At 38.1% G+C, this 23,798-nt stretch overlaps 1 protein-coding gene across 4 annotated transcripts; it reads left to right on the top strand.

The window, feature by feature from the left end:
* The first annotated feature begins 4,813 nt into the window (after window positions 1-4,813).
* Window positions 4,814-18,614, top strand: LOC120108406 (protein AGENET DOMAIN (AGD)-CONTAINING P1-like). Of its 4 annotated transcripts, none has more exons than XM_039122005.1 (6): window positions 4,814-4,956; window positions 5,072-5,143; window positions 5,836-6,258; window positions 7,454-7,517; window positions 7,617-7,798; window positions 11,203-11,451. In XM_039122005.1, the coding sequence occupies exons 1-6, from the start codon at window positions 4,897-4,899 to the stop codon at window positions 11,323-11,325; spliced, it is 924 nt and encodes a 307-aa protein (XP_038977933.1). In that variant the 5' UTR covers window positions 4,814-4,896; the 3' UTR covers window positions 11,326-11,451. The 4 variants fall into 4 exon arrangements, with proteins under 4 accessions (XP_038977933.1, XP_038977934.1, XP_038977932.1 ...); XM_039122006.1 differs by lacking the exon at window positions 11,203-11,451 and adding an exon at window positions 8,044-8,388; XM_039122004.1 differs by lacking the exons at window positions 4,814-4,956; window positions 5,072-5,143; window positions 5,836-6,258; window positions 7,454-7,517 and adding exons at window positions 13,125-13,338; window positions 13,436-13,993; window positions 18,329-18,614 and having other exon boundaries at window positions 7,715-7,798; window positions 11,203-11,456.
* Window positions 18,615-23,798: the final 5,184 nt, after the last annotated feature.

Here is a 23,798-nt window from a genome sequence, read left to right as displayed (position 1 = left end):
TCAGGAGCTAGGGTTTGCAATACGTGCTAGCATGTTCATCTTGCAAACATGATCTAATCCAATTAGACCCTTGATCAATTTTCTTGTGTATAACCCATTGGGTTCCTTATCTTAGCCAACAGTAGGTGCAGGTGTAGGTTGACCTATCTTGATTAGAACACCTCTAATCCAATTTAGGTCCAATTCAGTTTTGAACCTAACTTAGCAATTAGAACCTTTCTGATGCTTTGATCTAATCAAACTCTTTGATCCGATCAACCCACAAGACAAGATTGACGTCTAGCAACGTATCATGTCTACTCGGAAGATGAGGAATGTATTGGACAAATCCAAACATACCCTTTAGTGGCAAGTTACCGTGCAATTCAATCCCTCAGTCATACTACATCCTGAATAAGTGCATGAGTATGGATCAATATCAAACTCAATCACTTATTCATTTCTCTCTCAATCTTTTATATGATAATTCAAACAATGAAATATTAGAAACTCTTTCTAATTTTTATTTTACTTTGATCAAAGGCTTCTTGAATCATCATAAGATTAGAGTAAGTAGGATGTTACCTTCTCTTACTAGAAGTGACTGATTCCTTGTTGACCTACTCACAACCTTCGTACAAAATCTACCATATCCAGAATACCCCGTACACAACGCAATGTCGTGAATGAGGGTAAACCAAAACATAGGTTCAAGTGTTGGGAATTGTATCCTAAATGTCAATTGTCAGCATGTTGATGATTGAATTTTGTAAATGAATTGACAAATCAATAAAGTATTTTTTGGCATTATTCATCATTTTACAGCTTCAAATGAACTCTTATATGATGAAGTTCTTAGGACTTATTAATAATAAAGGAGGATTTATCTTCGAGTCCTTAAACTAGTTCGCAACCAAATGATATGTTGTTACAAGGACAACAATATTATCGAGATTAGGTCGTTGTGTGACATATACGTTGGTTGTCCTCTTAACCAAGGAGTGTGGAGACACTGATATGCCACACAGGTGAAGTGTAGGAGTACATTTCACTGAACGTGACCATTTCCGGAACGCTCTACTGTCAAGAGATGTTCCGAGTGGATATGGGTATAAGTTTGGCCCTCTGACCTGAGACCGCAACCTGTGACTAGCAAGCAACTCATTGTACTTTGGTACCAGACTACCTGAATTTCTAATTCAGTGACGGAAGGTCACTGGGTGCAATCAAGTACTTGCGTAGTCAGTTGTGAGTCGAGATGGAATTGACCCCTCCTGTAAACAGGAGATAATGTCTTGTGATTAATTTAGCAAAACCTTAGTCAGGGTAATCCCAGTGAGGAGTCACGGGATATCTAAAGTTAATCACATAATGGATGTAGTAATTATAGGGTTGACAGTGAGCTCTAAGTCATCCTGGCATTAGGAGTCAAAGGGATTGAATTATACAGTAACCATAGTTCAGGGTTCCAGAATATTTGCTTCGCATATATTCGACCTATCCGGACGTCCGGTACCATTGCTAGATGGTCACATTGATTAGTGTAGGAAGTCGTTCCTATACTACCATCTTAGGTTCGAACCTATGAGGTCACACGCATAGAAGATTCCTGATTGATCAAGAAGGCTGATGAATGATTAAGAATCATTCAGGAATAATTTGGTCAATTCGATTGGCAAATTATCTTATAAAATAATTAAAGTAATTATCGAAGGATTAATTAGTAATTAGATTGCTAATGAACTCAATTGGATTGAGTAATTAGACTAAGGATGAGCCAAATTGAATTAGATTCAATTCTGGGCTCAATCAGGGTTTTTGACCTGATTGGATTAGGTATGAATCAAGAGGACTTAGGTTGACAAAATTAAATTAGATTAACTTGTGCTTAATTAGGGATTGACCTAATTGGATTAGGTTCAACCCATGGTAATTGGATCATTCTAATTGTTAGGATTTAATTAAATTAAATGGGTTTGATCTGAAACTGTTCGGATCTTGAAATCCACTTGTCACATATCCATGCATGGTGCCGTAAATTAATTTTTAATATGATTAAAAATTAATTTAATTTATTTAATGGTGCCATGGGACACTTGGCAACATCAGGGACCTCTTTCATCATCAGATGGGGTGACATGGAGAGATAAATTCATGAAAAGAATTGGATAAGATCAAATTCTCTCTCTTCATGACATATGTCATCCTTATCTTTATCTCCCCTCTAATATGGTTGAATTTCGAATTTAATCACTACAAAATCACCACGTGACCCTCTAATATGATTGGGGGCATGGAAATTTCGAAATTGAAAGAGGAAAGTGGCAACATGATGAATGGTTTAGATTAGATCAAGCTTCATCATGTAATGGCGCATGAACTTGAATTTTGAATTCAAAATTCAAAACCCCACAAAATCCTCCCCAAATATGGGATGGTTGGCATGAAGTTAGAGGGGATAGCAACATTAAAAGGACCTCCATCAGCTGGTGGTCGAATTCAAGGAAAAAAAAGAGAAAAAGAAAAAAAAAGAAAAAGAAAAGAGAGGAACCCTAGTTAATGTTGGGAACCCGCCCATGCCGCAGAAAATTAAAAAAAAAATTCAGATGCAGCGGAAGTAGCATGCGCGGGATCGACGTTCATTTCATGAACGTTGTTCAAAAATCGTTCGTAGATAGATTAGGATTAAAAACCTTTCAAACCATTAGGAAGATTAGATCTTCACCTTGTGCGGGTAGATGATCACCGCAAACTAATGATCGTGGTTTTGGAAGAAGGATCGCTTGAAGCCGCACACGCGTCCGGCCTCTACGGGTATCCACACGAAGTAGATATCCGATCAAAGCTTCCTTGTCTTCCCGGGGTGCTAGCTCCCTTGCAGAGACAACTTTGGATGGCTGATTTCCTCCCTTTCAATCAACTCTTGAATTCTAGAGGAAGGAGGAAGAAGAAGGATGCAGAAAAGAAGAAGAACGAGAACCCCTAGCAGCCTTTTCCCTTTTGCATGCGTTGGGACCTTAGGAAGAAGATCAAGAGGAGGTGCACGCCTCCTCTTCTTTTTTCTTTGCTGATGGCGGCTGAAAACCCCAAGAGAAAAGATGGCTCACGGCTGAAAAGGGGAGGGAAAGAATTACTCTAGGGTTTGTTCCTTTAGCTCCTTATAAAGACACATGAAGCTCCTACATTTTAGGAGCTTTATGTTTTTCCTTTTGGAGCCAAGAAGAGGGGCGCACGCCCCTCTTCTCTTCTCTTTGATTTCGGCCAAGGGAGGGGGTTCTCCTCATCACGCATGCCCTACTTGATCCAATCAAGTGGGGCTTGGGGTCTAATGCAAGGTGGTCTAGTCCTATTCCAAAGAGGATTAGGTGCACCTATTTGCTTTCCCTTAAATTCACCTAAACCTTATTTTGTGATGCTTTTTGTTGGTTATGAACATATCATTTTCATGCAAATGCATTGTGTTGCTTACTATATTTCCAAATGGTCCATGCTTTCAGTTGGGTACAAGCTGTTGGAAGTCAATTGCTTTCAGTTGGTTTCGACTGCAGTTCACACCAGAGTCTGAACCAGGTTCAAATTGCAGCTTTGGTTGCAGACCAGAGTCTGAACCAGGTTCAAATTGCAACGAGGTTCAAATCTTCAACGGGAACGAAGGAAGACTGATAAAGTTGGCTCGGTGCGGAGACGGGCTTCTGAGATGGCCACGCTCCTCACGACCCCTTTTCTGCTTTTTGGAGGTCTGCTCAGCTCCGCTCCGTCTAGAAGCAACGGCTTCCTCGGCTTTCGCGTACTTCCGCGCCCGGACTAACATCTCAGTGAGGTCGGTTGGAAAATTCTTCTCAATGGAGAAGAGAAACCTGTAAGACCGGGCTCCAGTCTTAAGTGCCGACATGGCTATTGACTGGTCCAGCTCGCGGACCTCCCAGGTTGCAGCAGTGAAGCGGTCCAAATATTCCCTCGATGTCCGTAGATGACAGAAGCCATACACTTTGATGGCTGAGTGAACCGGAGATCATTATGAACCATGCTCATGTAATGGTTGAGTGCGCCGGAGGCCTGCAGAGGCCATGCGCATTAATGGTTTGACGACAGTAGCGGGATACGGTGAGATTGAGTATCTAGAGTCAGACTCCTTTTAAGGAGCTTAGGCCAGGGTCGAATATTTGGACAAGGCATTTCGGAGTTCGGCACCTGGTCGGGTGCCGAGCCGAGCCAGTTGCCCAGCTGGGCGCCTTTGGCTCGTGTCGTTAGGTCGGCGCTTTCTGGTCGGCGCCTCCTGGTCGGGCGCTTCCTGGTCGGGGCTCCCTGGTCGGCGCTCCCTGGTCGGGGCTCCCTGGTCGGTGCTCCCTGGTCGGGCACCTTCTGGTCGGCGCCTTCTGGTCGGGGCTCCCTGGTCGGGCGCCTTCTGGTCGGGGCTCCCTGGTCGGGCGCCTTCTGGTCGGGCGCCTTCTGGTCGGGGCTCCCTCTGGTCGGGGCCTTTGTTCCGGGACGACTTTGGTTTTTCCCCCAACATTTTGTGATGCATTTTGTTGGTTATGAACATATCATTTTCATGCAAATGCATTTTGTTGCTTACTATATTTCCAAATGGTCCATGCTTTCAGTTGGGTACAAGCTGTTGGAAGTCAATTGCTTTCAGTTGGGTTCGACTGCAGTTCACACGAGAGTCTGAACCAGGTTCAAATTGCAACGAGGTTCAAATCTTCAACGGGAACGAAGGAAGACTGATAAAGTTGGTCCGGCGGATTACCGTATCTGCAGGTATATAAGAGCGAGGGTCACGCCTTTCATTCCTTCTCCTTCCCTCCCTCCCTCTCTCTCTCTCTCTCTCTCTCTCTCTCTCGATCTCGATCTCGATCTCGATCGCTTCTCCGGAAGAAAGAAGAGCGAAACATCCAACTGTAGGAGGAGCGATCGATGGAGGCAGGGGCGAGTTCCAGTCGGCGGCAGCGGCAGAGGCCTCACGGAGCCTTCAAGGTAAGAGAATCCTTCTTCCCTCTCTCGCTCCCTCCCTCTCTCTCTCTCTCTCTCTCGATCTCGATCTCGATCTCGATCGCTTCTCCGGAAGAAAGAGCTAAACATCGAACTGTAGGAGGAGCTATCGATGGAGGCAGGGGCGGGTTCCAGGCTGCGGCAGCGGCGGGGGCCTTACGGAGCCTTCAAGGTAAGAGAAATCCTACACCTCTGCAATAATCACGATAATCTCTTGCCGATGATAAAATAGTGAGCACAGCACAGGGCCGGCTCAACCCTTAGGCGACTGAGGCGGTCGCCTAAGGCCCCGGCCTAAAGAAGGCCTTGGCCTGAATCCCTCTCCCCCCCCGGCATCTCCCGTCGTCGTCCTTCCCCTCTGATGAAGATCCATCAGAGGGGAAGATCCATTGCGGCAGCCGACGTCGTGATTTCCCGAACTATCACACTGGACGGCTTCCCTCTTCTCCTCCGGTGGCTCTTCCTAAGGAGATACCGAGGCTCATCAGCCGGCGGCACCGGCTTCCGGTGAAGCACCAAAATCGATCCGCCTCCAGCTTCTCCATTCCTTTTTTTTATTTTTTTCCTCCACTAATCTCCCATTGAACCTCCCGATCGTGGCAAATCGATGGTCGTGATGTTGATCAAGGCCGATGGCTGCTGGTTGAGGACCGTAAAGTCCATGGACAGAAGGGAAGGCAAATCACTTCCAATGGTTTTGTTTCCTGTGGTTTTGCTGTACATTTGAATTCACTTCCAACTGCACAACGTGCACTCAATTGGGAAGGCAAATCAAATATTTTTCACAATGGGAAACGCTCGATTCGATGTGAAACCCATTTCACGTTAAGGCTGGAAGTTCGCTCACATATTTTCACCTTGCAGGAAGTGGCTGAGCCACTGTTCAGTGTGGGAGCACAGGTCGAGGTCAGCCGGGAAAGCAAGAACTATGGAGCTGCTTGGCTTGCAGCTACTATTGTTAGTATGATCAGCAAGTCCATATTTTTGGTGGATTGCAAGACCCCGAGAGCTGTCACTGACAGAGAGTTGTCGACGGAGATTGTTGATGCTCAACACATTAGGCCTCCACCTCCCCTTGCATTAGACGATGAGGATTTCAGGTTACATGATGTTGTTGAGGTGCTTTACCATGGCGGGTGGTCGCTAGGAGTTGTTACTCAGATTTCTAATGGGTCAAAGTACATTGTCAAGTTGAAGCATCATGAAGAGGAGATGGAGTTTAATTGTTTTGAAATGAGATCCTGCCAGGTATGGGAGGATGGGCAGTGGATCAGCTATTCCTCCCAGGTATGAATGGCTTCAAGTTAGCACTTTCTTATTGTTTCATATGTTGGCCTTTCAATGCCTTGTAGTATTTCTATCCCCTATCACCTACAATTCAATCCTGCATATGTTCTACAAAATATTTATTATCTCAGAGTCTTGCCAGCAAGTCAATGTGACACATGGTATTCCATAACAACCTAGGTTTTGGATGATATATAAGTCTATACCAGTGTCGGGCACTTGCTGATATGGCTTGTCACCACACAATACAATTGAATACAATGCAATACAATACACTGCATTGATGTGGGCATGACATCATACATCTGTGGTCTTTTGTTTGGATAAAATCATTCTCTTTCTGTATCAGCTGGATGTCCACTGATATCGGCCAAGATGTTATGATCAACTTAGACTATTTGGACATGTTCTTTTCATGGATATTGTCTACTGTACACAATGCCAAGATGATAGTTGGTCTTTCTTTTTTACTGTATTAGACACTATTTAGATATCCTGATTGTTACATAAGAGCTGAGATATCTGGGTATCTTAGTCTTCTTAAAAACTCTGCATCCTTCCATCTTGATCACCATAAATTGATTTCTTGTTTTTATTCTATTTTTTAGCTTTCAAGATTTTCAAGTACAATTTGCTTTTCTATGGGTTCAAAAGAGTCGGTATGGCTAATGTGAACTCCTGGTTATCCTATATCTTTGTACGTGCAATAATTGTAATCAGTCGTTAGAATTAAATTGGAAGTTAGAGTCTTTAGAGAGATTCTTTTTGCTTTTATGTAACTGGAAACAATATAGAGGTATACACCAAAGTTAAAAGAAAATTACATGTTAGCAATTCAATGGAGTGGTTGATGATTTTACTTTTAAGTTTATGGTTGTTCAAGCATGGCAATGAACATTTTAATCCATGGTCATGTATAATAGGATTTCATATTCCTGTGGTTGATCCTTTCATGCAGTGATATTTGCATCTTTGTTCGACCCTTCTGCTTAGGAATGTGTGTCGAAATTTTTCAGTGCCTCCTAATTATTTGTTGGCCTCTTTTTTTCAAAATTTCAGGTCAAGAATAGAAAAGTATTTTTCAGTGCCTCCTAATTATTTGTGAGACCTTGCTATTGTAGTTAGTTTGATAATAATTATGTTTGGACTTCATGATTCAATTTTCCAATTGACTATTTTTTCTCCTTGTTCCCAGAGCATGAAACAATATTCACAGGAGGAGTTAAAGACAAGGAAGAGAGGCAGGCCTGCAAAGAAAAGTATCATTCACATGCATGCCTCTATAGTTTGCAGATGCTGCCATTTTAAGTTTAATGCATTATGCTCCCTGTAGCTTAAAACTGCTCATCAACTTGCAGGCATAGAATCGGAACAAGCAGAAGATTTGCCTGAGCAAGTTGCTGAAGAAGAACATGGGAAGAAAGAAATTGAGCAATCAAATCAAGGTCGTCTTGTGATGCATCTTTTGAAACTCGAGCACATAGTCATCATGATGAAGCAACGGGGTACAAGGACCCCCCACTACTTGCGAATATGCAGGGTATGTTTGAATAATAATATTGAAATTTACATGTTTGTAGTTTTCTCAACTATACCATATGTTCGCATTGTTGCTGGAAGATTAATATGACTTGTCATGAGCGCCTGGTGGTATTTGTATTTTTGAAGGGAAAAAAGGTTTCTTTCATTCAGTAGGTTAATTTTATTATTCCTACTTTTTTTTTCATCAGAGATTTTTAATTTGTTAATTACTCTCATTTATCTGTATATTTTCTGTTCTGATAGTCTATGAAGAAGCAACATCCCTCTTCTGAATCGCTGATTGCACAAGTAATTTTTAAGTTTTCATGGTTAAGATGTGGAACCAGTCAGTATATGGTTCTCAGCCTCGATCAGGTAAGCCCATGATTGTGGACTGGACCCAGTCGTGCCCAGTTCAGGTTTGAAAGCAACAATGCCTGAGACTCATGCTGAGTTCCATTTCCATTGCATTAGCTGACAAACTTCAAGCTGAGGAATATCAAGAAAAGTCTGCAATTGTATTAATCTGCTTCTTGGCCTAAAACATTGGATGGGCCCTATCAAATTTTAGTATTTCCAATGTAATCTTTAATACATAACTCCATTTAAACAAAAGGGAAATGTTAAACCACATTTCTGGTATAAAGATGGATCAATGCTTGTTGGCCTCGGCCTCCCTATTGAAACTCTACAGGAAATTCCCTCTTTAGAAAATCTATTTGCTTGGATCTGCAGTTGTCCGGTAGCCAGGCTGTTTCCTCTATTAATGCAATATGGATAAGCATTCTTAAATACCTCCTAATTGCCAGGCTGCAGCAGATGTTATTTTTTTTAAAAAAGGGGGGTTTTGGAGGACGGCTTCAAAGCTATAATGCTGACAATGAAACTATTAAGTTCTTCGTAGTTTAGAAACTAATTAATCTAAACTAGTAAAAAAATTATAAAATATTTTTCGAGTCATATAAATAGTTGTAGATGGAGCTTGGTAGGAGATGCAGGCGACCATCCTAAATTTATGAATACCATTCAAGATTTTATGACATTCTACCACCCCCAACCCCATCACCTCTCGCCCATTGGAAAAACAAAATTCCAAAAAAACAAATGAGCATTTGGTAATCGTATCTCTCATTCTAATATTCAAATGAGCTTTAACAACAATACTATTTTGAGGTCACATGAGTTTTCTTTACCCTTAATTCATTCAATCATAACAAATTCTAGCGATTGGTAATTGCATGACTATTTAATGTTATTAGTGTTTTATTTGTAGGCTTTCTTTTTCTTTTTCTTTTTTTTCTCTCATTGAGAAGTTCATCGTTTGATTCTAGTTATTCTAATTGGACCATCATGTACATTTTGGTCAGGGTACTTTGAGATTTTTTATCCTGATTTTTATTGAATTTTACCAATTAAAAGTTATTGTTGAAGTGAGTTTGTGATAGAGTTTACTCTTATAATTTGAGCAGTATATTAGAATCTCTTGCCAAGATAGCACATCTCTTTAATCATGTCCCTTGTTCTAATATTGAAATAGGCTTTAACAACAACACTATATTGGGGCGTCATGAGTTTTTTCTTTACTTTTAATTTATTCAACCATGAAGAATTCTAGTGATCGGTAATTGTGTTTTTCATTATTAGTATTTTTATTGTAGTTTTCCCCTTCATTGAGCAATTTATCATTTGATAATAGTTTTTCTAGTGGGACAACCATGTACATTCTGATCAGGGTAGTGCGAGATTTCTTTGGAGCATCTCGGACAGTATATGCTTGACTAATTGAATGATATATGGTCTAATGGGTGCTTCACATTAGTTAATACTTTTATTTTCTATCTTTTGTCCTAAAATTATCTCTTTTTTATTACCTCTCCTTATAATTATCTTAGGATGAGCACACAGAACACATACATAATATATATTATTTTAAATAGAAAATTACATCATACCCTTCAAATTTGAATTAGAAATATTTTGATCCTAAATTTTTAAATCTTTCAATTAGTCACCATAATTTTTTTTTCCCATTACAGTGTGGCGTAGTCATCTATCCCCATTAAGAATCGTGATCTTGTAATTATCCTATGATAAAAACCTGGCCTCCTATTCCTTTAACGCCCTTCCTACTTGGATTAGCAACGGTGTTAGTTTTTTAGTGTTAAGGGATAGAGATCATAAAGGACTCATACAAAAAATAAAAAAATATTGTACCATGAACAAATTAGCAGCCTATATATCCACTGATAATTTAGAATAATCACAACATCTAATTTCTTTTTTTTTGTTTCCTATCAATGATAAAAGGAAAAATAGATTAAAACTAGAAAAAAGGGGGAAGGGGGTTGATGCTTATGTCCTCTCCGGCAAGGCTGTGTTCTCTTGAGAAGCGAGGCTATGGATTATAGGAAGTATGCAGTTGTATTACTGGTCGCTTAAACTTTGAAAATTAAATTGTCTGTGGATCACCTATTGTTGTTAGTGCTATGACTATATAAATTAAGCTAATTAGTTAACTAAGAAATTTTCAGAAGTAAGTGTACTATGAGAGAGTTACAAGAGTCCTGTGGGATGTTTAATTTAGTTTAGCAGAAGTTGTATATGTGATGAAAAATTTGATTCTAAAAGGCAAATCTAACCAGTCTACATTGACTAGCCTAACCTCCTCTTGTTAAGTGCTTTGCTGATAGAGTATGTGGGGGATCACCTAGGTTTTGTTATACTGATATTGGGTGTTATGTATTACTTTCACCCTTTTGTTGTTCAAAGCATTGTATTACATGATTATCAGCAAGTAGTTAGTTACTGATTTAAGTTAATAACTGTGACCATTTCTACAAGATAGCAGGATAGTAACTTTTGCTCCTATTTTTATTAGCAACATTAATGCTACAGAATATTATTAGTTTATTTTCTCAGCTTTCTCATTTTGCAATTCTTGCATGAAAGAAGTTTTGTTAATTTGTGGGTTTGTCTGGTTAATTTTCTAAATAACTTGCAAATATTTTTTAAATCTACTTCAGTTTTAGATTGTAATGGGTTTTCTCAAATAATGCCTAGCGGACATGGCCTAATTGAGATGGATTTTTCTAAGGGTTGATCATGGATTGATGTTGCTGGAGGTAAACTGCTGGAATAGTATATATTTGAGTAGGGCAGGATTTGGCTAATATACTTGCAGTTTTTCTTGGTTATCTTTTTTCTTCGTATGATCAGATTATTTTTTTGGTTCTTTTTCTTTTGAGTGATGGAATTTGAATTTGATTCTTTATAAATGAAAAAGAAATACATGTTGTACTAATTTTAGTTTCATTTAAATGTTATGGATTTTCTTTGTTATATAGAAAGTCAGGTGATCTTCAGTTAACTGAATGGATGTTTCTTTTTTTGATTAATTCAATTTTGCTCTTCATGTATTGACAGAGCAATTCATGCATAAAAACCGCTTACAAGAATATGCTCAAAGGTCATCCATACCTTTGCCAATATATCAAACTGTTAATGAAGGGCATCCATATGCATCACAATTTAGATCTACTGTTCTGATAGATGGAGTGACATTCATGTCATCTCGGACATTTCCTCGTCGAAAAGAAGCAGAGCAAGACGTGGCAAAACTTGCTCTTGAAGGCATATCTAGGAAGATAAAGGATGAAGGAATTCCCCTAATTCATGCAGTATGTTGAATCTATCTAATTATTGTTTCATTTAAATTTGTCATTGCAACATTTTTACACTTCCAAATGTTGTGTAGTGTGTGTATGTCCATACTCCAAAAATTGATGCCACTGGTCTTGCAATTTGAGTTATTTGTTTCTTAATTTGTTTTGATACTTGTACATAAAACAAGAGAGCTAACACAAAAAGAACTGCTACGATATTATATTGAGACATCTAAGCCTACTTTTTATTCGTTAATTATATTGTCATCCACTAAGAAGATTAAGAAATCTTTTGTTCCTTCTTTGTTATTGTTTTGCTAAGTCGTGCATTTGTTTGTGAATTCAGGATGTTGCTCATAAAGCAAAACAAGGGTTAGGCAGGCACATATGTTCCATGTAGGTAAATTTAAGATTACCCAATGGAAAGCATGAAAATCATGGAATATAAATCATAACCACAATGCTTTATAGGACATTTGCAGATCAGTTGATCATTGAAAAAAAAAAATGATGCAATGGATGTCATATCCGAATATATCTTATCGAGAGATTTAAGGCTGCCTTGTATTCTTTAATTATATAGTCATACCCTAAGAAGATTAAGAAATTTGATGTTCCTTCTTTGTGATTGTTTTGCTAAGTCATGCGTTTGTTTGTGAATTCAGTATGTTGCTTATAAAACAAAATAAGGTTTAGGTGAATTTAAGATTACCCAACAAAAAGCATCAAGATCATGGAATATAAATCATAACCACAATGCTTTATTTTCAGGTCAGTTGATCATTTGAGAAAATAATGCAGTAGATGTCATATGATTTGTTTGTCAGTCTCACGTGTTGTCTAAAGTTTCAGATCAATTGTTCATGTAACAAAGGGCAAAGAATGTTGTATCATTTGTTTGCATTTGAAATATATTACTAAGTAATTGGACTTCATGACTTTCACTTCATGTTACTTGTTGGGTGCAACCATTACATAATAATGTGTGCACATGTATGCATTCACAAGTTCACTTGTGGAAGTGAGATGAGCCATGATATCTCATCTCCAGCTTTGCGTTTACTTAAAAATGAGAGCATTGCAAGTTAATTTCTCAGTAAAGCAATATAACTTCTTATCATTTGGAAGGGCGAGATAAGCCATTCTACCCACTTTGTTTTCATACTAAAAACTAATTGATATAGCTCTGGAACTGCTTGAAATTAGCCCCTAATACTGTAAACTTTTACTTTGGAGCTTCATAATCTTTTGTTCAGTTATAACTGAATGCAATTATTTTTACTTTTGCTAATGTGAAGTCCCCCACTATTTTGAGTTGTCTTTCTCTGCTGTAATCAGTATTGTCATTAATCATGACGAATGTTTTACCCATAATTTTTTTTGAGCATCACAATATCCCACCTAACTATGCTTCAGTTGAAAACTAAAATCTGTTAAGCTGGTGGATTAGATATTTTAATAATTTAAAATTTATGGTTCTATGTACACTTACTAGTCTGTGTATAAAAATGCTAGACATGTTCTCGAAGAAATAGTTGATAATGATGGTACTGATAATGACTTTGCTTATGTGTTATTCATGACATCATGTTTGAGTTTCTGATTTTTTTTTTTATAGCATAAACTTTGCCTTTTGAAAGATTATGTATATCAAAATATCTGACTTTATCTGCCACTTTTCAGGATACTACATTCTGCAAGTCTATCCTTCACGAATATGCAGTGAAGATGAATATAGAGAAGCCTGCATACACAACATCTCAATTAGAAGGGGTGCTGCTTCCTTCTTTTATATCATCTTTGGTTTTTGATGGAAAAACTTATACAGGTGCTGCAGGAAGAAACAAGAAGGAAGCAGAACAGATTGCTGCACGTGCTGTTATTCAATCCATCTTAGGTTCTCTTTATTGTGCTTACTTGATTTGTACCTGGTTAATTTAGAGCATGTATTAAGAAGTCATAGAGTTACTTTAATCATTCATAATGTTTTGCAGCTCACTCTGATACAAGGATTATCATGTCTGAAATTGTAAAATCCAAGGGTAAATTGTATGCTGCAATACAAAAGAACAATGACTCAGGTTTATCACATCTGGGAAATGCAGCCTCGGGACAGCAGGCAAGGAATGACTCTAGTGGCAGTACTGTGAAAAGAAAAAAAATTCAGGCTGCCCCAGCAAATGACGACTTAGCTGGTGTTGCAAATCATAAGCAATTGCTCTTGGGGCAACGTCCTGCTGCTGCAGAGACAGAACCACTTCTTGAAGCTAAGAAACCTATAGAAGAATATCCATGCGAACAAAGTTTTGGACCAATTGGAGGGGGCACATCACCGCCAGTTCTTTCACAAGATGTTCTACCTTCAGGATTAAAGAGGATTGTGTTCGAGTCATCTGATGGATCTTATCATGCTGAACAAAACCAGATAAATGATCTGGATGGGCCATCTATGCAATCCTATGATGCTCAATACAGGTTCCTAGTAGCCAGAGAAAGCGCTCGAGGAAGAAGCAGAAGAGAGGACATCAACACAGGAAAGCACGGACTGAACAGTATGGATTATATAATCTATTATGGCATAAGTAACTTTATTTCTTTCTTTTACTACTGCGATGCATGACTCAGATTCTTCTGTCTTTGGTTGAAATTTAGTTCTTAACCAGTTTTGTTTAACAGGTAATCACACAGTCCAAACAAGATAATCTATTTATACTATTCATAAATTTTATAACCATAAATGAGAAAAATAATCCACTCTTGGAAGAGATTTGTCTCCTTTGATCAGTTCCTTGTAGAAATAATTCAGCTCTTTATTTCATGTTGTATCAACACAAGTTTTGGAAGAGCAAATAGTTTGTCTAATGAATGGGGATGATATATTATGATGCTTTAACATGTCAGTTTTCATCACAGCAATTTAAGTCGACTATGGTACATTGTGACTGATTCATGCCTCATTGCCAGTTAAAATTATTTTCTTACTCAAAGAGATGTAACAGTATCATGCCATCTGCTATTTTGCAAGTAATGTTTCATTATTAACTTGAATTTCAGACCAAGGAAATTGAAAGAATGATAAAACAAGCAGTAAGGGACTAAAGTAAGAAACTTGGTGAATCAACCATACATCAAGAAGAAAGCAGCTTCATGCTAAGTAAATCTTTTCTTTTCTTTTCCTTTTTCTCTTTTTTTTGGAGGGGGTTGGGGTCGTGTATGTGCTGTGTTTAAGAAATGCTGAATTTCTTATTGAAAACTATAGAACACATACAACCTCGATGAGTGCTTTCTTCAAGATGGAAGAAAAGTTGGTTTGAGTCTTTATCAGGCCTGTATAAGATGTTGTTACAGGAGAAAATTATTCCCTTTTTAGAGTCTGAACCTGATAGATAAATCTTAGTAAGTTTCTATCCATAAATAAAGGAGAGGAACATGCAATTAACCAAATCATGGTTTTCAGGACCCTGTACTGGTGGGAAACCGAATGAATACTTGGTACATCCTTAGTCAGTGCCAAAACCAGGACAGTACTAACAGATACCTATTGGGTACCATTATGGGTACTGAAACCGGTACTATGGGCCTTGCACAAAATTTCTAAATTTCAGATAATCAATCCTTTTGATAACTAACATAAGACTCTTATTATATTTCTAGTCAAATACCAAAACTTTTCTATGACTAGATGAGCCATAAGCTTCCTAAGATAAGAATCAAAAATGCTACTTAAAGTCCAATATAAAACAGAAATAGAAAGACCATAATGCGGGACAATTCCAATGTGATGGAGACATATATGGAGGTCTCTGATGTCAATCTTATGCAAGGAGGCTATCTAGGGAAAGATTCATATGTGAAGGAATGCCAAACTTTTCAAGGTGATTTGACGTCAATCTGTGCAGTTTTTAAGTCTGAAGGCTGCATGATGATTTGCCTTAAGCTCATGATGGTTTAATTTAATTCAATGTTTCCTTAGTTGCCCCATTTCATAAGATGTCATGCTGGTGCTTCTATTTGGTGAAAGATTCTCATAAATGCAAGCAAAGATGAAGCTACATATCCTCTTTTCCCATGTATGAGTACATAAACCTTTGGATATTTGATTGTTCTTGACTTACGAGGTTCAACCATGATCTTGCTAGCCTTGTCCTTTTACATATAAGATTCAGCCCTTGGATTATAATGACTGCTGCGTTCTTTTTTGTCCCACATGCTTTGCAAATCCATCATCCACAAGCCTAGTTATAAACCTCATTTTTCTGTAGAAGTTTGTAAAGCATTATTTTCAGCTGTCTTAATATATAAAACTCAACTTCATTGAAAGCATAATCAGACTTGATTTAATTATTGCATTTTTGACAAGGACTTCATTATAAACTTTTGGTACTTTAGGATCTTCAAAACTGGATTGTAATTGTTCGACTTGCCCACCATTCAGGAGCATCACTATTTACCCAAGGTATTGAAAATAGCCTAACTACTGTTTGTGGGATAAGACAAGGCTAAAACTTCACAACATTGTGGGATTCCTTGCTATATAGCTTAAAATTCAACATGAATTCTCATGGTGCTTTATAGCTTAAGATTCATCTTTTCCCTTTCTGCAGCAAATTGTTGAATTGATTTAACTTATTTTCATTGTATGACAGTCTAACTTCTCTAACACATTCCCTGAGGAAACTTGTTTTACTTCCAAAAATGAGTCAAGACGACATACCAAAAAAAGTATTGGAGATTAAGTTTTAGATGCCTGAGTTTTCATTTCTGTTAACTTAGCTTTATACCTTACTTGGCGACCTTCATCAAGTTTATCATTACTTCTATTTTCCAAGTTCATTTTGTGTTGACTCCATACTAGATGATGTTTGGAATAAGATTTGATGTTTAATTTTTTGGAGTCAAAAAACAGATGCTACTTACGTTGTTTTTGTGCCTCGACTCGTTTTTTTTTATTTTGGCCAAGTAAAACAATTTCTCTTTATAATATAAAGGACATAAGACTCATTATGGGTGATAGTTGACTGATTTGACAAGGACTTTTTGATGATGCCTCTGATTCAATCATTTGAAAAATATGCTTAAACAAGATCTCTCTTTTTTGGTAATAAGACTTGAACAAAATCTTTTATTAATTGAAAAAACGTATAGCTGTGTTTACATCTTATTCAAGCAAGTGCAATGCATGCAACTTAGGAAACAAGAAAGGAGTTAATTTATCATGCACTGGATTTTATTACAATAAAAAGAAGTTCAACTTTTTACAAGGATATTTTCATTGTGGGTGCTTGTTAGTAACAGACAGATATGTCAATGGTTGAAGAAGTATATTCATTTATGTCTGAAGTTATATATAGCGTTCTAATGCTCCTCTATTCAGGTTGGGAACTACTTATACCATTTTTCTGCAATGATTCATAGAGAACTAAACATTGAAGAATGCTAATGAAACTCTGTTTTAATTATCACAGCAAACAGTTATAACCACCAATTTCTAATGGTCAGCTCCACCAGAGTAGTGCTGGATCATCCCCATTCTTGTTGGCATTGAGAGATACTCTGCCTATGATTGCTTCATCTTGGTTCAAGAACCTACAAAAATCCTCTATTTTAATAAAACCAAATCGATGAGAATATGAAGGAGCCATAGCATTCACCCTTTTCTTGAAAATAGTAAAAGAATATGCACCACTGACTATATTAGATACACTACTGTAGTGTCATATTTTCGGTTTGCTTCCTAAATGATAGATAAGTAATAGACGTAATCTGTTCTGTGTTAGTTCAAGTAGTTAGTGTCTTCATGAAGAAGTATAATTGATGTTGTTAGGGTTCTAATTGTTTTCTATAGAAGTTAACCTTAACTAATATTGTACATATTTTTGAAAAATGCTTTCTTCATTTCTAAGATTATAGTAAGTTTAAGCTTTCCACCAGGCTGTGGTTCTTTTTTGCTCCTTATGATCAGAATATCTTTTTTTCAGTTTGTTCCATCATGTGTTGCATTTGTGGATTCAAAAGATTTGAATGACTAGTTGTAGTTTTTTAGTTATTATTCTCGACTTGCATGTGTTTGATTTTCTACATTTGTTAGTAGTTACTGGTTGGAATTGTTTGTATTTCAAGTTAGTATCTCATTCAGATGCTCATGTGACTTACCCTTCAATTATTGGATACCCATTATAGGTCATAAATTGCTTTCAATTCAAAACTTTCTAGCAACATTGTTGTTAATTTGTTGTTGAAGCTAGCCAAGTCTCCTCTTCTAGTTGGTTTCAAAATTTGCCTTTTCTTCTTGTGCTTGCCTGATCTTGATAAGCATATTTAAGCTCAACATGTTTAGACTTTAATTAAGTAGGGAGTGACCAATTAGTCATCATTATCTTGATGTATTATAATTTTCATCCTAAGAGTGAGCCATGGTGCAACAGTAAGGTTCTATTATGACCTGGAGGTTATGGGTTCGAAACACAGTCTTTCTATATGTAGGAGTAAGGCTGCATACGTTTGACCCTTCTCAGACCCTGCAATGGTGGGAGTGTCGTGCATTGTTATACCAGTTTTTTTATACATTATGCTTAGGTGTTTAACAATCACTTATGCATGCTATACCAGATATACGAATGTGGTTTCTATATAAAACTTGTGTATAAAGATATATCAATTCGAAAGAGAAAAAAAGGGGAAAAGATTCAACTGTAGATTTATAATCTAATATATTATTTTCGGAAAGAATCTGCTCAATATATTTGATTTTCTGTTTTGGACATATAGACGTTTTGAAATGTTTTCATATTCTTTTTTCTAGTGATGTAATTTCAAAGTTTATGCATGTATTCTACTTTCCCACAATCTACTTTCCAATGATGCAACTTTATGTCAATGTGATCCAGGATGACAAATCTTTCAGCATATTACAAAAGTCTCTTGGCTCATTTCTGGAAGGCGCATCCGATGATGATTTTGGGCCTGATGAATGAGCCTTGATCACCAGTAACTGCTCTTGGATATGGGGAAGCATAAAATTCTGTATGTAAACCTTATTCTCTGACACCATCTATCTTCTTCAACTGAAGATTTTACCAAATTGTTGGATGGTGAATTGGGATTAAAATTTGTCAATGGTTCCTAGGCTCCAGATTCTGTTTTGTTAATATAAGAAAGGGGTATCTACAGTAATCATCGCATTGCCTGTTTCTAGTTTTCCAGGACCTTGGCTACTGAAACACTATGTTGGTAAAGGAGGTGAAGTTAAATCTTTTGACGAGGACATACCCAGGAATTGCACCAACCATTGACTTGTGTGAACCACAAGACATTGCACTTATCTTCCATAGCTTACATGAATGATTTCATCATCTCAAGCAAAAGTATTCCTGTTACCTGAAGAATATCGAGTTGCATGACATCTCAAAGTTCACTAGCATGCTCCACAGAGAACATGCACAAAGGCTTTTTCCTCTATTGATTTTGAGCCCAGAAGATAGGGGAGAGGCATGGTTTTCAAATATTCGCTACAACCTCTTGGATGCTCATGACCTATCAAATCTCGGGCATTTTCCAATTTTTTAATTGATGATAATGAAATGCCTCGAGGCTTTGTATGGTTCCCAGCCAAAAAAAACTTTCAAGTCAGTATTGCTCCTCTTCTCCTCTTAACCCACTCTCTGTTTTTTATAATTCTACGCTGTTGTTTCTGCTTGGACCTTTCGGCCGCAGCTGAACCTCCTTGGTTGCTAGAATCAGGAATCTGTGCGGAATGTATGGTGTACGTAGTGGATGTTTTAAAGAAACACTCATATCTAAGGAAAATGCCTGGAATGCAAGTAAGCATTCAAGTTTCTGGAAGTTTTAAAAGCAATTACATCACTTTCAGTAGACGTTTCCTGCTAGAAAGAGCAGAATCATAATAGCACATCTTAAACATCATTTATGTGAAACAATTGTTAAATCTAAACCATGTAACTTCTTCGGACCTATTGATGACCATTGGGGATCACATTTAACTGTACAGCACCAATAAAACTTCATCATAAGCAGCAGTGAGTGTACCATTTGAAGTTGCTCCAGAACCCGACCCGACTTGATTTTTTGTTCGGGTCCTAATTTTGGACCCAGACCTGATCCGGTTGAAAATCGGGTCGGGTCGGATCTATGCCAACCCTGATGGGTCATTCGGGTCGGGTCTGGTCCGGGTCTATGTATTTTTAATTCAATAAGCGTCAACTCTAATACAGCATCAGATGAAGCCTTTTGCAAGCTCAACAATTCCTCCTGGAAGCATGAAAATAAAGGTTTTTCCTTTTTTTTCTAGAGTGTAATTGATGCTCATCTTTTCCAGAGCACATGCATTCATCAACAGAAATTTAGGAAAACCAATGCAATCCTCCACAAACCTATAATGGAAGAATAGTGTAGCAGTTTTCAGCCGAAGGTATCTGTTTATCCCAATAATCTGCCTCAACGATTTCTGTGTATACATGGAACTTATCTATCTGTTACATTCAAAACAGGTTCATAATACGTTTCACCAAAAAAATGATACTAATGTAATGAAGAAATTATTCTGGACAACTTACCTCAACTGTAAGCTCTTGCAGATTTGGAGAACCATTGAGTAGGGATACTAAAATTGAAGCAAGATACTTGCCATTGAAGTGCATTTTCAGATCTAGCTTCTTCAACTGGATCAACCGATGTTCGGAAGGCAAACTGACAGAGTCTTTTTGGAATAAGAAAGAGATAGAAATATTATTATGCCTCACATTGAGCATAGAGATTAAAACAAAATCAACTTGTCCAACATTTAGACTGCAAGTTTCTACATCTAAAACATTTAAATAGATGCAACTTTCCATCTAAAACATAAACATTTGAAGAAGTGAACACTGTTGCAATTGCTATTCATAAAGAATCAAACCTGAGAAGCAAACCTGGTTACAGTATTAGCATCACAGGATTTTTCAAAGCAAAATTCAACCCCATATGACAAATGACAATCCAAATAATCCAAACAAACGGTCACAGTATTAGCATCACAGCATTACAATTTACAATATCACAACAAAATTCTACCCCATATGACAATCCAAAAAGATGCATCACAACATCAGCATCATGTTCAGTGAATTTTAGAATTACATAACTAAGAACATGCATAATGAACCACAATTTCCTCCATCCATTCGACAACAGCTAAAAGATCACCCACTCGGCAGAAACAATCAAGAACATCAGTTAAGATAGATTACCACCATCCTGCATAAAGCAAAGAAGCAACATCAGTTTACGATCATTATACTATAAAATCATGAGCATAAAATGCTACTTTATACAATAAAAACAAAAAAATTAACGATGTATACCTATGACAAATAACTGAATAAGTAACAAATATTTCAAATTTATATAAGGACAAAAATATGCCACCAAAAGTATAAATAAATAAGTTCTTTCTTCAGAGTACAAACTTCAACTTGAGAGTACAAATTTCAATTGAATAGTTACACACTTACACTAGCAGGAACTAATTAATGTACAGGCATACGGACAATCTAAGCATTTTTTGCATTAGTAACTGTTGTGGTTCAAATCTGGCCCAAGGGTGACCATGCTGGTGGAGCCGAGGGAGCCGCCGGTGTTGAAAAGGGGAAGACGGAAGCCACCTCCTGCGCAACGGCCACGGACCTGTACAGAGCCTCACCGGTGTTCTCGGTGAGGACCCTTCGACGATCAAGTTAGAGTGGGCAAATTTGGTCCAGCCAAAAGGTCCCTTAGGAATTACCTGATCGAGCTATTTATAGCCTCGGTGGAGTGGCCCAAGTGACAGAGGTACTGTCAGTCCCCATCATGAGGGGATATGGCTCTGAGCCGGATGGCGTGCAGCCCAGATAGGCTGGTGACGTGCGCTCGAGGTATTGTCACTCATAAGTGCCTACTTCCATTAGATATTTTAATAATTTAAAATTTATAATTTTATGTAACCTTACTGCTCTGTGTGTGAAAATGCTAGCCATGCTGACCTTTTTATATTTCTTTTTCCCTACTCTTATACTGGGTTTTCATACATGAGATTTCCCCATCTCCTCCGTTGCGTGAGATGGGAGATAAGAGATGTGATATTTTGTGATGTGGAAGTAACACAAACCACAACTGCACAAGACTATACTCTGTCTGGCGTACTCCACCAGCCCTTCAAAAGGCCAGCCACAGTCACCATTCCTCACCAATTGTTCTCATGTTTGCCCCCCTTGGCCTTGGGTTTGATTGGATTTTAATCTGATAGCGGTGCGGGAAACACACAATCGATCGGGAATGTCAAGGCACCACTTTCTATCTCGTCAACAGAGAGGAGAGAGAGAGAGAGGGGGAGGGGGGGGGTGTGATTGGATACGGAGAGTGGACTGTTATAAAGATGGCCACCCATTGATTGGTGAGACTTGCAGAATGGTCAGAAAGATACTCCTTCCAGCAGCACACATTTTTTGAAAGACAAACAGAGCTGCAGATTGAGTTGCCTCCTTCGTGGCACGACACTCCAGTGAGCTTATTTGGACAAGGGCAGCTGATATCCCTTCTCCCTTATATCATCTTTTTACTTTTGACTTGTTTGGCTGTGCTCATGTGAAAACTATATGAATTGCCGTTTTTACCCAAAAAAAAACGTCAAAGCCCTCATCGTCGCTCCGGACCTCGACTTTGGCCCCAGCACCAAAGCCCCCGCCGGCGGTCCTCCCACCGCTCGAAGATTCTCCTCCTCTCCCAGACCTCCGTGCCATTAGGTTTAGGGTTAGGATTTCATTTGGAATGAGATTTCTCTCTTTTTTTTTGGCGGGAATGGAGCTGGTAAAAATCTACAGGAGATGAGGTGAAGTAGCAATGGAGACGAGGCGCAGGGGAGGGGGCGGGGTTGCTGGGGATCCGGTCACCTCCTGTGCTTACCGCAAGGTTCTTGTTTCTTCTTGTTGCCGCTGCGGCGAATTCGAATTGAGGGTCATTGAGATATTAAGGCTACGGCGTTTATGTTATCTTAGGAGGCCTGATTTGTTTTGAACGATCCAGATTTGGCAATCTGTCAAATTTCAGCCAAAAATATATAGTGGCTATTAAGAGGCCACTGTGCTACCGTAAACACATGTATAGCTATTGTAGCTACACTGTAGCTCCTACAGTGCATTGAATGCCACTGTAGCTTGCGAGTTTATCACTGCATGAAAGAATCAACCATAGGAATATGAAATCCTATTATACATGACCATGGATTAAAATGTTCATCGCCATGCTTGAACTGCCATAAACTTAAAAGTAAAATCATCAACCACTCCATTGATTTGCTAACATGTAATTTTCTTTTAACTTCGGTGTATACCTCTATATTGTTTCCAGTTACATAAAAGCAGAAAGAATCTCTCTAAAGACTCTAGCTTCCAATTTAATTCTAATGGATGATTACAATTGTTGCAGGTACAAAGATATAGGATAACCACGAGTTCACATTAGCCATACCGACTCTTTTGAACCTATAGAAAAGAAGATTGTACTTGAAAATCTAGAAAGCTAAAAACAGAATAAAAACAAGAAATCAATTTCTGGTGATCAAGATGGAAGGATGCAAAGTTTTTAAAAAGACCAAGATACCCGGATATCTCAGCTCTTATATAACAATCAGGATATCTAAATAGTGGCTAATACAGTAAAAAAGAAAAATCAACTATCATCTTGGCATTGTGTATAGTAGACAATATCCATGAAAAGAACACGTCCAAATAGTCTAAGTTGATCATAACATCTTGGCCGATATCAGTGGACATCCAGCTGATACAGAAAGAGAATGATTTTATCCAAACAAAAGACCACAGATGTATGATGTCATGCCCACATCAATGCAGTGTATTGTATTATTGCATTGTATTCAATTGTATTGTGTGGTGACAAGCCATATCAGCAAGTGCCCGACACCGGTATAGACTTATATATCATCCAAAACCTAGGTTGTTATGGAATACCATGTGTCACATTGACTTGCTGGCAAGACTCTGAGATAATAAATATTTTGTAGAACATATATATGCAGGATTGAATTGTAGGTGATAGGGGATAGAAATACTAGAAGGCATTGAAAGGCCAACATATGAAACAATAAGAAAGTGCTAACTTGAAGCCATACATACCTGGGAGGAATAGCTGATCCACTGCCCATCCTCCCATACCTGGCAGGATCTCATTTCAAAACAATTAAACTCCATCTCCTCTTCATGATGCTTCAACTTGACAATGTACTTTGACCCATTAGAAATCTGAGTAACAACTCCTAGCGACCACCCGCCATGGTAAAGCACCTCAACAACATCATGTAACCTGAAA

Source organism: Phoenix dactylifera, unplaced genomic scaffold (assembly GCF_009389715.1).
Source record: "Phoenix dactylifera cultivar Barhee BC4 unplaced genomic scaffold, palm_55x_up_171113_PBpolish2nd_filt_p 001323F, whole genome shotgun sequence".
NCBI classification, from domain to species: Eukaryota; Viridiplantae; Streptophyta; class Magnoliopsida; order Arecales; family Arecaceae; genus Phoenix; species Phoenix dactylifera.
This window is presented reverse-complemented; position numbering and strand designations above follow the sequence as displayed.